Genomic DNA, 13,243 nt, shown 5'->3' with positions numbered 1-13,243 from the left:
TAACAAGGCGGCACGGTGGTGCAGTGGGTAGCACTGTCGCCTCATAGAAAGAAGGTCGAATCTCGGCTTGCAACCTTTCTGTCTGTGTGGGTTTCCTCCAGGTACTCCGGTTTCCTCCCATAGTCCAAAGACATGCAGGAAGGCTAATTGGAGACTCAAAATTGGTATAAGTATGTGAGTGAATGGTGTGTGTGCCCTGCGGTAGATTGGCGGCCTGTCCTGGGTGTATTCCTGCCACTCGCAAAATGCATGCTGGGATAGGCTCCAGTACCCCCCGCAACCCTGCTCAGGATAAGCGGGTATAGATAATGGATGGATGGATGGATGGAAAAACTGAGGATCCACTGATCCACTATAACAAATAAAGCTGGCCCTGATTTCAAGGGGTAAGATAAAAGGATTAGGCCCCTGATGCAAGGTACCTAACCTGCATCACGTCAGTATATATCCAGCTGTATAAATGGATGCAATGTAAATGCTATGTAAAAAAACAAAAAAGCTGTGTAAGTTGCTCTGGATAAGAGTGTCTGTTAAATGCCTGTAATCTAATGTAATGTGAAGAAGTAATCAGGAGTAGGGCGAAATCAGGCCACTTTAGTTGGACCGGTTGTGCCTCGATGGGTGTGGTAAGATGTAGATATACTGTAGATTTATTTGATAAACATAAGAAGGAAGGCGCATGGACCCAGTATTGTGTGGTTTTGGACAGCTACGGGCGGCACACAGAAAAGCCGTTGCGTAGTTTTACTTTCTTGTGTCTTTGTTATTTTCGCTTGTTGTTTTAGCTAATTGTTTTTGCCTGGAACCCGTAAGGGGGATGCGTGAAGATGGCACTTATTTTATTTCATGTTTGTGTGGGTGCGGGCTCTCTCTCTCCATGCAGCAACCAACGGTGTTCCCCGGCACTGCCGCATCTCCCTCCCAGGGGTGTCACGCTGGCGTCTGACAGGAGTATTCACGTGACCCATAAACGCTGAAGTTCTGAAACATTTTATAAGGCTGTGAATTAAAGCGGCTTATAAGAAACGACAGATTGTCATGGTATATTCCTTAAACATTTTAATTGTATCAGTATTTGGTGCAAGAATGTGTCATTTCACTGCAAATTATGTGATGAATTAATTGTGTTTTTTCCACAATTCAATGAACAAGTTGTAATGTTGAAAATAAGTGAGCCACAAGTTTGGTGAAGTTCCTTTAGTGAAAATGGATTCAGGAACATTACTTTCAAATATATATTTCTTGTGAACCTCATGTAAGTTAAGACATTGCATTCTTATTTGACAGATGACTCTATTGTCCAGTATCCTATACAGTTCTCTTGGGTATAAAATAGTGCGGGCAATCACTGAGATTTCACATCTGTTTTACCCATTATATGTTTTCTAGTATTTTGCTCAGGTCTGAATAAAATGATATAACATTTTGGAAGAAAGATACAGAACAGCAAGCCAAAACTAGATGCTAAAATTGCAAATATTTCCACAGCTACAGTGAACTTTCCAGGTGAGCTGACATAAGCTGGTATGAAGGTGATCCAGACTGCACAGAATATGAGCATGCTGAATGTGATGTACTTGGCTTCATTGAAGTTGTCAGGGAGCTTACGAGCTAGAAAAGCTAAAACAAAGCACAATATAGAGAGGAGCCCAATATAACCCAGCACAGCCCAGAACCCCACTGCTGATCCTACATCACATTCTAGAATGATCTTTTCTTTGTAGTGCTTCATGTTCTTGTTGGGGAATGGAGGGGATATTGTTAACCAAAGCACACAAATAAGGACCTGTATGAGAGTGAAAGCAAGAACACTCAGTCTCTGCTGCAGAGGCCCAAACCACTTCATGACATTACTGCCTGGAAGTGTAGCCCTGAAGGCCATTAACACCACTATTGTTTTCCCCAGAACACAGGAGATGCAGAGGACAAAGGTGATCCCAAACGCAGTGTGGCGCAGCATACAGGACCACTCAGAGGGCCGGCCGATGAAGGTAAGAGAGCAAAGGAAACACAGTTTCACTGAAAAAAGCAGCAGGAAGCTCAGCTCTGAGTTGTTGGCTTTCACAATGGGTGTGTCCTTTTTTATAAAGAACAGCACAGCCACAAGTACAGTTACACATGCTCCAAATATGGAAAAAATAACAAGCACGATTCCCATAATTTCGTGAAATGACAGAAATTCGACAACCTTTGAAACACATCGATCTCTTTTAGCATTAGGCCAGTATTCTTCCATACAATGAATACAGTCATTAGAATCTGTAAGGAAATAATATAATTGTTAGAACCCTCTTACAGCTATGGCTGTACAGTAAAATGCAATACAATAAAAAGTGCAACTTAGAAATGTTCTCCATAGTCTCGTTAGAGTTAACTACCTGTGACATTGCTGATTTCTCCCTCAGCGCAGGGCACACAGTCATAGCAGCAGACATGCCTTCCTCTCTGCACAGCCTTCCGGGTGCCTGGGGGGCAGCTCTCACTGCACACTGACCTGGGTTTCTGTGTATGATGTACAAGATGCTTCAACTCTTAAACTCAAAGCACCAAAGGACAATATGATGTGTAAATACTTTATAATAATTACTTGTAATATTACTTTTCACAATACAGTCATCCCTCATACGTGTGTGATTTCTTTTTCTGTTATGGTTCTATTTATGTATGCCGCTAAGCATTTTACAGTCTGGTAAGAGAAAAACATTTTGAAGGGACAGGCCATTATGCTGTTTCATCTATTTAGTGAGTTGGACTCTTAGCTATTACATTTTGCTTTAACTTATTCAACGCAGAAAGATGAATACAGGTATCTGTGCTGTAATCAGACCACCGTTTCATGTTGTGCATAAACACTTACCTCTTTTTGCCCACCTGCCCAAACCATACTAACAGGTCTCATCACAAACTGCTGCCCAGACGGTAAAGAATCATCATAGTCGCCGACCACTCTGAACTTTACTGCACCGTCAGGACCAAGCTGCCAATTCACCACCTCATATCTGGCTACTGGATCCCCATTACTGTCAAAAGAGACCTTTTCTCCAGTTCCCAATGTAAAATTGACGTTTTTCAGAGCCCTTAGTACCTATAGAGAAACAAGGATTTTAGCCAAGAGAAATGCTTCCTTGGCTTTGTTCATAATGGAGGTTTTAATAACTATGTAAGACGGGCTGATTGAGTTACCTGCCAGGGCTCTGTATTCACACTGTTTGTGCAGCCTTGATGGGGTGTACATGCCAGCAGGTCATGTAGAGAATGAGCAACAGCGTATACTGCTTTGTAAACATTGTTGGATATTCTCAGCTCTGATGCATCAGTGTATGCATTTTCCATTTCAATCAAGCTCTCAGATCCAGTGCAGGGGGTAACGTTTGGCTTTTTGTCTCCATTTCCGAGGTTACACTGAAAAGCAGCTTCCCAAAAGTCTGTAACATCAGTGTTATTAGGGTACTTGGATGGATGAAGTTTTAATATAAATTCTTGCAAGCCATTTATTTTGCCTTGGGTGATAGCAAAGCCAATAGATCCTCCCAGTGTTCTGAAACTGCTTGGTGATGCTATACTGCTTGATGTTATCCAGCCTTCACTGCCAACCATTTGAAAACCAGTAATATTCTGAATGGTCAGCTGCTCCAATAATTTGATCATTCGATTCTCACCAAGAAATGCTACAATTACCTTTGCAGAACCTCTTTTGATAACATCCACAACCTTAAGTAATTTATCTGGTTCTGTTAAGCGAAATTTCTCTGAATACTCAATGCAGATCCCTTCCTGTTCAGCAGCTTTTATGAATGTTGCCATTCCGTTGTTGCCGTAGTCATCATCACCTCTTACTGCTCCTATCCAGGTCCAGCCAAAGTGTTTCACCAGCTGAGCCAGTGCTCTGCTCTGGTAGTAGTCACTGGGAATGGTTCTGAAGAATGTGGGGAATACTTTTCTGTTGCTCAGACATGCACATGTTGAAAAGTGACTGATCTGAAAATGTTAATATAAACTATATGAAAACATAACCATAATGAATGCAAGATATGGGTATCGTATAATTGACACTGGAAACAAAACTGCATTTTTAACCAGAAAACAGTTAGCAAAATCATCAGGATAACATTTTCGGGACTCTTCAGTTCAAATCCATTATAATTCTGTTTTGTGTTTGGCATGATCACTTGTTATAAGCCAATGGGACAACTATGTTTGTCATTGTATCATTATAGTTGAACATTGTTTTCACATTTTCCACAATCATTGTTTTATACCATTACATTTTCACAATAGAAAAGCCCTACTTAGGGGACCTATACCCACTTGACATGACTATTCTCATTTCACTTACAGTACATATCAGTGAATTAATAACTTTTTGAAAGTATATACAAAGGAGTAAAGGAAATCTTACCAGTGGAATCTGAAATAATCCAACAGTTCCTGCGATTGCAATGGCATCAGTAGAAGTGGATGTCCCGATAATGGCCGGCACTACTGCTGGTGTGGAGCATGATGTGTCAGACAATGTATCCTCATAATCATTCATCATAGCCATGGCTGCTCTTGTAGCGGATATTGGAGAGACACAGGAATCGTGTATCTTATATCCAAGAGATACACCTGGGAGGAGGTCAGTTCTGTTGTTTATTTCTTCAGTGGCAAAGATCATGGTCTGGGCCAACCGGAATTCTCTCAAAATTACTCTAGAAATTACACACTTTATTATTGCTTGACAGGCTAAGCATGTGGAGGGTAATTTACAAAGACTGTTTAGTAGATTAGAGTTTTACACATTACTTGAATATTATCCTTGTATCCTATTAAGTATTTTTTCTGTAAGAAATTTAATTGATATTACCATAGTTTGAATTACCACAAAACCTTATCGTCAAATAACCACTAATACGCTGAGTAGCTACATGTTAATTCATTATTAATCTCACCGTGAACACTTCAGGTGCTCAGGTTTGGTGTCAAATTTGTTGCTTATTTCCCCGGGAATTTGGTGGAAGGCGAAAACGCCGCCGATGTTGATGTCTCCATGTTGATAAAAGCTGGGCTTGGCTGCCCTCCCCAGTAATCTGCATGGTGGAGTCTGTGCTGCAGCCCAGAGGACTGTTAGTGCCAGCAGAATGATCTGCAGCGCCATCCCACTGCTGCTCCAGCACTGCTGTGTACCAGGTTTAAATACAGCCATTTCAATTCTCTATCGATTTATGATTCTCAAAGGCATGACTGGGTCCCAGGATAAGGAAGGTGGGGGGTTATATTGGCAGTGAAGTCATACCAAATGAAAACACAATTCTGAGGATATATGAAGTCTTTTCAATTTAATGATTGGTTTTTGGGGAAAGATTGTGCTGTTTTTGAGCCATCCTGTCTTCAAGGCACTATTAATATTGTTCCAAATTGTTCAGCAAAGAATTTATAATGAATTATTTGTGTTTTACGTTCAAAGTTTCAAAAGTGGGCATGACAATATTTGAAATATATCTATGACGTAGCCTTGTTATGGATGGATGTGACATGCAGTATATGAACTCATTTACAGTCTCATTCAAGGGCATGGGTGGGGGGGCATTGGTGGGTTACAACCCTCACCCAGTCCCCCAAGTATTACAAGACAGGCCAAAGAACGCTCCCCCCTCCTATCAATGCCATGATGCTGAGAAAAATAATGATATATATATATGTATATATAAACATTTTATAAGGCTGTGAATTAAAGCGGCTTATAAGAAACGACAGATTGTCATGGTATATTCCTTAAACATTTTAAATGTATCAGTATTTGGTGCAAGAATGTGTCATTTCACTGCAAATTATGTGATGAATTAATTGTGTTTTTTCCACAATTCAATGAACAAGTTGTAATGTTGAAAATAAGTGAGCCACAAGATATATATATATGTGTGCCCTGCGGTAGATTGGCGGCCTGTCTTGGGTGTATTCCTGCCAATCGCCCAATGCATGCTGGGATAGGCTCCAGTACCCCCCGCGACCCTGCTCAGGATAAGCGGGTGTAGATAATGGATGGATAGATGGATGGAAAAACTGAGGATCCACTGATCCACTATAACAAATAAAGCTGGCCCTGATTTCAAGGGGTAAGATAAATGGATAAGACCCTTCTCTTCCTGAGAACAGTCTTCTGGCTGAGTTTTGTGAATTTATAGGAGAGAGACGGATAGTGTAGTATAATGAGTAAGGAACTGGTCTTGTAACCTAAACGTCACAGTTGCAGTGTGAGCAAGGTACCTAACCTGCATCACATCAGTATATATCCAGCTGTATACATGGATGCAATGTAAATGCTATGTAAAAAAATTAAAAATAAATAAGCTGTGTAAGTTGCTCTGGATAAGAGTGCTAAATGCCTGTAATCTAATTTAATGTGAAGAAATAATCAGGAGTAGGGCAAAATCAGGCCACCTTTAGTTGGGCCGGTTGTGCCTCGATGGGTGTGGCAAGATGTAGATATACTGTAGATTTATTTGATAAACATAAGAAGGAAGGCGCATGGACCCAGTTTGTGTGGTTCGGGACAGCTGCGGGTGGCACACAGAAAAGCGGTTGCGTAGTTTTACTTTCTTGTGTCTTTGTTATTTTAGCTTGTTGTTTTAGTTAATTGTTTTTGCCTGGAACCCGTGAGGGGGAATGGTGAAGATGGCACTTATTTTATTTCATGTTTGTGTGGGTGCGGGCTCTCTCTCTCCATGCGGCAACCAACGGTGTTCCCCGGCACTGCCGCATCTCCCTCCCAGGGGTGTCACGCTGGCGTGTGACAGGAGTATTCACATGTGACCCTTAAACGCTGATGTTCTGAAACATTTTATAAGGCTGTGATTTAAAGCGGCTTATAAGAATCGACAGATTCTCATGGTATATTCCTTAAACATTTTAATTGTATCAGTATTTGGTGCAAGAACGTGTCATTTCACTACAAATTATGTGATGAATTAATTGTGTTTTTTCCACAATTCAATGAACAAGTTGTAATGTTAAAAATAAGTGAGCCCCAAGTTTGGTGAAGTTCTTTTAGTGAAAATGGATTCAGGAACATTACTTTCAAATATATAACTTGTTAACCTCATGTAAATTAAAGTTACAATCTCGAAGATTTCTGTTTCGTTCTCTATGGCGGTACCAATGGCGAGAAGCGGTAATTGCAGGTGTGTTTTTGGACCTCACTTCCCATAGATCCAGCCGGATCCAACCAGTGTCGCCTGTGTAACGTCAGTCAGTTGGCACCTCGGCCACGCCATCTATAACCCTTATTATTTACTGAATAAAAAATGGTTGTTATAAAAGTAACGTTATGTACATACTTATTCATTGTCTAACATTAGGTTAACTTAAACTGTCTTTACACTGCTGAGCCGGGTTAAAATGCTGTAGCAGACCTAGGGTAGAATTAGTGATGATCGATTTCCACAAACGTTCTTTATCCACCTTTTGCCCGGTATGAATGTCTTTACACTGCAGAGAAGAATTCGTGGGATTCTCTGTGGCTCGTACAATCACAAAAAGTCTTTTTTGTGAATGACTGTTGTGTAATATTTTTGAAACAACTGCCTTGCAAAATGTTAACCCTGGTGTTTCTGGTTTTGTTAGCTAAACTGTTCGAGAATAAAGCTGAGCTGGGTGTTAAATTAGCAATCAGAACAAAAAGAATAAAACAAAGGAGATTTCATCAAAAAAGGGCATCAAGGTTGAAGGAACATATGAGGAAGCATAATAAAATAATAACAACCCTAATCCATACTGCTGTATTCTTTTATTTAGTTTTCTCCGGCTTGACATCTTTACACAGAAATCAGACCCGGTTCTGCTCCACCTATACCCCGGCTTTATTCTGATCAATATATTGATGAATTTGATACCAATGTAAACAACGGTAACGTGGCCAGTTTAGATCAATGATTCGCAACGAGACGAAACATTTTTAGAATGTTGCAGAGAAAATTGCAGCGGTGTGAACTGGTTCGTTGCAGAGCGTCTGAAGCCGTTGCCTGGGGTCTCAAAAGACCCACCTTGTCAAATCGCCAAGTGCAGTTTTAGAACGTTTACAATCAGACGTCTTGGAATTTTGCAAGTTTCATCCAGTCTTGTTGCGAATCATTGATCTGAACTGACTTTTTAGTTAGCTGCATTGCTACGTTACAACAAGGTAGCATTGCATTCAAGAGACAATTTGCGAGGTCGGTACCGGTCGGTAGCGTTAGCTAGAATTAGATTGTGTTAATTACATTAGCTAGCTAGATAACGCAACGTTACCTGATATGAGAGATGGATGCTGTGTGCAACGTTGTCTAAACTAATGTTGCCTTTCTTGACATGGTCCGGTAGCTAGCGTTAGCTGTGCAAATAGCTATGTAATTTAGTAACGTTACATTGTTATCAAATGTAGTAGGAAATCTACATCAACAAATAATATGACCTCTCATGTTACACAAAAACTTATTAGGGTTCCATAACCCGCCCCCCTTCTCTGTTATTGTAAGGCTAGCAGACACCGTGCGCCGCTCACACACAAGTGAGTTGAAGAGCGAGCCTGTTGCGTCCACCTACCCTCTCTGGCGGACCAACCACTGATGGGTGATGGAAAACGCGTCACTAACTATGCGCCGCTTCTGATTTTCTGAGTTTTTTCCGGGAATGTCGCCACAGACACCCAGTTCTTCAATCATAAATTATAATAATAATAATGATATAAATTAATATAACAATACGCTCAATCACCATTGTGTTACCTAATTCAGCGATAGATAGTGACTAAACAGACATTTATTTTAATGAAAATCTTCAAGATTATTACTTTAAGACATTGCATTCTTATTTGACAGATGACTCTATTGTCCAGTATCCTATACAGTTCTCTTGGGTATAAAATAGTGCGGGCAATCACTGAGATATCACATCTGTTTTACCCATTATATGTTTTCTAGTATTTTGCTCAGGTCTGAATACAATTATATAACATTTTGGAAGAAAGATACAGAACAGCAAGCCAAAACTAGATGCTAAAATTGCAAATATTTCCACAGCTACAGTGAACTTTCCAGGTGAGCTGACGTAAGCTGGTATGAAGGTGATCCAGACTGCACAGAATATGAGCATGCTGAATGTGATGTACTTGGCTTCATTGAACTTGTCAGGCAGCTTACGAGCCAGAAAAGCTAAAACAAAGCACAATATAGAGAGGAGTCCAATATAACCCAGCACAGCCCAGAACCCCACTGCTGATCCTACATCACATTCTAGAATGATCTTTTCTTTGTAGTGCTTCATGTTCTTGTTGGGGAAAGGAGGGGATATTGTTAACCAAAGCACACAAATAAGGACCTGTATGAGAGTGAAAGCAAGAACACTCAGTCTCTGCTGCAGAGGCCCAAACCACTTCATGACATTACTGCCTGGAAGTGTAGCCCTGAAGGCCATTAACACCACTATTGTTTTCCCCAAAACACACGAGATGCAGAGGACAAAGGTGATCCCAAACGCAGTGTGGCGTAACATACAGGACCACTCAGAGGGCCGGCCGATGAAGGTAAGAGAGCAAAGGAAACACAGTTTCACTGAAAAAAGCAACAGGAAGCTCAGCTCTGAGTTGTTGGCTTTCACAATGGGTGTGTCCTTCTGTATAAAGAACAGCACAGCCACAAGTACAGTTACACATGCTCCAACTATGGAAAAAATAACAAGCACGATTCCCATAATTTCGTGAAATGACAGAAATTCGACAACCTTTGAAACACATCGATCTCTTTTAGCATTAGGCCAGTATTCTTCCGTACACTGAATACAGTCATTAGAATCTGTAAGGAAATAATATAATTGTTAGAACCCTCTTACAGCTATGGCTGTATAGTAAAATGCAACACAATAAAAAGTGCAACTTAGAAATGTTCTCCATAGTCTCGTTAGAGTTAACTACCTGTGACATTGCTGATTTCTCCCTCAGCGCAGGGCACACAATCATAGCAGCAGACATGCCTTCCTCTCTGCACAGCCTTCCGGGTGCCTGGGGGACAGCTCTCACTGCACACTGACCTGGGTTTCTGTGCATGATGTGCAAGATGTTTCAATTCTTAAACTCAAAGCACCAAAGGACAATATGATGTGTAAATACTTTATAATAATACTAATAATTAAGTTAATAATTACTTGTAATATTGTAATATTACTTTTCACAGTACAGTCATCCTTCATACGTGTGTGATTTCTTTTTCTGTTATGGTTATATTTATATATGCCGCTAAGCATTTTACAGTCTGGTAAGAGAAAAACATTTTGAAGGGACAGGCCATTATGCTGTTTCTTCTATTTAGTGAGTTGGACTCTTAGCTATTACCTAATGCTTTAACTTATTCAACGCAGAAAGATGAATACAGGTATCTGTGCTGTTATCAGACCACCGTTTCATGTTGTGCATAAACGCTTACCTCTTTTTGCCCACCTGCCCAAACCATACTAGCAGGTCTCATCACAAACTGCTGCCCAGACGGTAAAGAATCATCATAGTAGCCGACCACTCTGAACTTTACTGCACCGTCAGTACCAAGCTGCCAGTTCACCACCTCATATCTGGCTACTGGATCCCCATTACTGTCAAAAGAGACTTTTTCTCCAGTTCCCAATGTAAAATTGACGTTTTTCAGAGCCCTTAGTACCTATAGAGAAACAAGGATTTTAGCCAAGAGAAATGCTTCCTTGGCTTTGTTCATAATGGAGGTTTTAATAACTATGTAAGACGGGCTGATTGAGTTACCTGCCAGGGCTGTGTATTCACGCTGTTTGTGCAGCCTTGATGAGGTGTACATGCCAGCAGGTCATGTAGAGATTGAGCAACAGCGTATACTGCTTTGTAGACATTGTTGGATATTCTCAGCTCTGATGCATCAGTGTATGCATTTTCCATTTCAATCAAGCTCTCAGATCCAGTGCAGGAGGTAACGTGTGGCTTTTTGTCTCCATTTCTGAGGTTACACTGAAAAGCAGCTTCCCAAAAGTCTGTAACATCAGTGTTATTTGGGTACTTGGATGGATGAAGTTTTATTAGAAATTCTTGCAAGCCATTTATTTTGCCTTGGGTGATAGCAAAGCCAATAGATCCTCCCAGTGTTCTGAAACTGCTTGGTGATGCTATACTGCTTGATGTTATCCAGCCTTCACTGCCAACCATTTGAAAACCAGTAATATTCTGAAAGGTCAGCTGCTCTAATAATTTGATCATTCGAATCTCACCAAGAAATGCTACAATTACCCGTGCAGAACCTCTTTTGATAACATCCACAACCTTCAGTAATGTATCTGGTTCTGTTAAGCGAAATGTCTCTGAATACTCAATGCAGATCCCTTCCTGTTCAGCAGCTTTTATGAATGTTGCCATTCCGTTGTTGCCGTAGTCATCATCACCTCTTACTGCTCCTATCCAGGTCCAGCCAAAGTGTTTCACCAGCTGAGCCAGTGCTCTGCTCTGGTAGTAGTCACTGGGAATGGTTCTGAAGAATGTGGGGAACCTTTTTCTATTACTCAGACATGCACATGTTGCAAAGTGACTGATCTGAAAATGTTAATATAAACTATATGAAAACATAACCACAATGAATGCAAGAGAAAGACTGGATATCATATAATTGACACTGGAAACAAAACTGCATTTTTAACCAGAAAACAGTTAGCAAAATCATCAGGATAACATTTTCGGGACTCTTCAGTTCAAATCCATTATAATTCTGTTTTGTGTTTGGCATGATCACTTGTTATAAGCCAATGGGACAACTATGTTTGTCATTGTATCATTATAGTTGAACATTGTTTTCACATTTCCCACAATCATTGTTTTATACCATTACATTTTCACAATAGAAAAGCCCTACTTAGGGGACCTATACCCACTTGACATGACTATTCAAACTAATAACTGTTTGAAAGTATATACAAAGGAGTAAAGGAACTCTTACCAGTGGAATCTGAAATAATCCAACAGTTCCTGCGATAGCAATGGCATCAGTAGAAATGGATGTCCCGATAATGGCCGGCACTACTGCTGGTGTGGAGCATGATGTGTCAGACAATGTATCCTCATAACCGTTCATCATAGTCATGGCTGCTCTTGTAGCGAATATTGGAGAGACACAGGAATCGTGTATCTTATATCCAAGAGATACACCTGGGAGGAGGTCAGTTCTGTTGTTTATTTCTTCAGTGGCAAAGATCATGGTCTGGGCCAACCGGAATTCTCTCAAAATAACTCTAGAAATTACACAATTTATTATTACTTGAATATTATCCTTGTATCCTATTAAGTATTTTTGCTGTAACTATTACCATAGGTTGAATAACTACAAAACCTTATTGTCAAATAACCACTAATACGCTGAGTAACTACGTGTTAATTAATAATTATTCTCACCGTGAACACTTCAGGTGCTCAGGTTTGGTGTCAAATTTGAAGGTTATTTCCCAGGGAATTTGGTGCATGGTGAAGACTCCGCCGATGTTGATGTCTCCATGTTGATAAAAGCTGGGCTTGGCTGCCCTCCCCAGTAATCTGCATGGTGGAGTCTGTGCTGCAGCCCAGAGGACTGTTAGTGCCAGCAGAATGATCTGCAGTGCCATCCCACTGCACATATCACATCCAGCACTGCTGTGTACCAGGTTTAAATACAGCAGTTTTAATTCTCCATCGATCTGTGATTCTCAAAGGCTTATCCATGAAACACAGGTTGGGGCGGAGCAAATTACGAATCAACAAAGGCAACAGAAAACTACATTTCCAAGAAACACTGCAATCATTGTCAACTCTTTTCATTTTAATTATTATGAAGTGTTGCCTTTTAAAACTAAGCGAATGGACAAATATTTTGAAGTACCCTGTGCTTGTCACACACACACAAATACACATACTTTGAAGATATGACTCAGAATCTATGACTAAGAGGGCCTTTTTTTGTTAAATTATTATTTAGTATTTACGTAGAATTAAATAAATGATAACTGTTATGGAAAGTCAGCACAAACAATTACATTTAATCACTGAGCATTGGCCCAAATTATGATAACGCTGCATTTTTAAACGGATTTAGATTATTAATGCAATATTTGGCAACAAATGTAATATTTAATGCATTTAGTATAAATAAAAAAGCAAAAATGAATAAATAATTAGCATTTGTGTGAAAAAGGTACTATTAATTGCACTTTTCGTTGAATTTGTTCATACCTACATAATTGAACAGTCTAATGTATT

The 13,243-nt window shown here is 40.1% G+C and overlaps 2 protein-coding genes across 2 annotated transcripts; both read right to left on the bottom strand.

The window, feature by feature from the left end:
* Nucleotides 1-984: 984 nt before the first annotated feature.
* On the bottom strand, nucleotides 985-5,190 carry LOC135236595 (extracellular calcium-sensing receptor-like). The gene is made up of 6 exons (XM_064303061.1): nucleotides 4,932-5,190; nucleotides 4,400-4,691; nucleotides 3,184-3,978; nucleotides 2,858-3,085; nucleotides 2,379-2,502; nucleotides 985-2,259 (listed from the first exon to the last, which is right to left on the bottom strand). The coding sequence occupies exons 1-6, from the start codon at nucleotides 5,183-5,185 to the stop codon at nucleotides 1,346-1,348; spliced, it is 2,607 nt and encodes an 868-aa protein (XP_064159131.1). The 5' UTR covers nucleotides 5,186-5,190; the 3' UTR covers nucleotides 985-1,345.
* A 2,360-nt stretch (nucleotides 5,191-7,550) lies between these two features.
* LOC135236599 (extracellular calcium-sensing receptor-like) lies at nucleotides 7,551-12,605 on the bottom strand. The gene is made up of 6 exons (XM_064303067.1): nucleotides 12,407-12,605; nucleotides 11,955-12,246; nucleotides 10,760-11,554; nucleotides 10,434-10,661; nucleotides 9,926-10,049; nucleotides 7,551-9,806 (listed from the first exon to the last, which is right to left on the bottom strand). Exons 1-6 carry the CDS (start codon nucleotides 12,472-12,474, stop codon nucleotides 8,893-8,895), a joined length of 2,421 nt encoding a protein of 806 aa, XP_064159137.1. The 5' UTR covers nucleotides 12,475-12,605; the 3' UTR covers nucleotides 7,551-8,892.
* Nucleotides 12,606-13,243: the final 638 nt, after the last annotated feature.

Source organism: Anguilla rostrata, chromosome 12, assembly GCF_018555375.3.
Source record: "Anguilla rostrata isolate EN2019 chromosome 12, ASM1855537v3, whole genome shotgun sequence".
In the NCBI taxonomy this organism is placed as follows: Eukaryota; Metazoa; Chordata; class Actinopteri; order Anguilliformes; family Anguillidae; genus Anguilla; species Anguilla rostrata.
Note: the sequence above shows the minus strand (reverse complement) of the source record. Positions and strands in the feature narration are given on the sequence as shown.

Coding starts and splice junctions, on each gene's coding strand:
- LOC135236599 (XM_064303067.1), bottom strand. CDS start 12,474: ATGCACCAAATTCCCTGGGAAATAACCTTCAAATTTGACACCAAACCT. Junction 11,555..11,954: donor GATTATTTCAGATTCCACTG/GTAAGAGTTCCT, acceptor TAACATTTTCAG/ATCAGTCACTTTGCAACATG. Junction 10,662..10,759: donor TGAATACACAGCCCTGGCAG/GTAACTCAATCA, acceptor GTTTCTCTATAG/GTACTAAGGGCTCTGAAAAA.
- LOC135236595 (XM_064303061.1), bottom strand. CDS start 5,185: ATGGCTGTATTTAAACCTGGTACACAGCAGTGCTGGAGCAGCAGTGGG. Junction 3,979..4,399: donor GATTATTTCAGATTCCACTG/GTAAGATTTCCT, acceptor TAACATTTTCAG/ATCAGTCACTTTTCAACATG. Junction 2,260..2,378: donor AGAAATCAGCAATGTCACAG/GTAGTTAACTCT, acceptor ATTTCCTTACAG/ATTCTAATGACTGTATTCAT.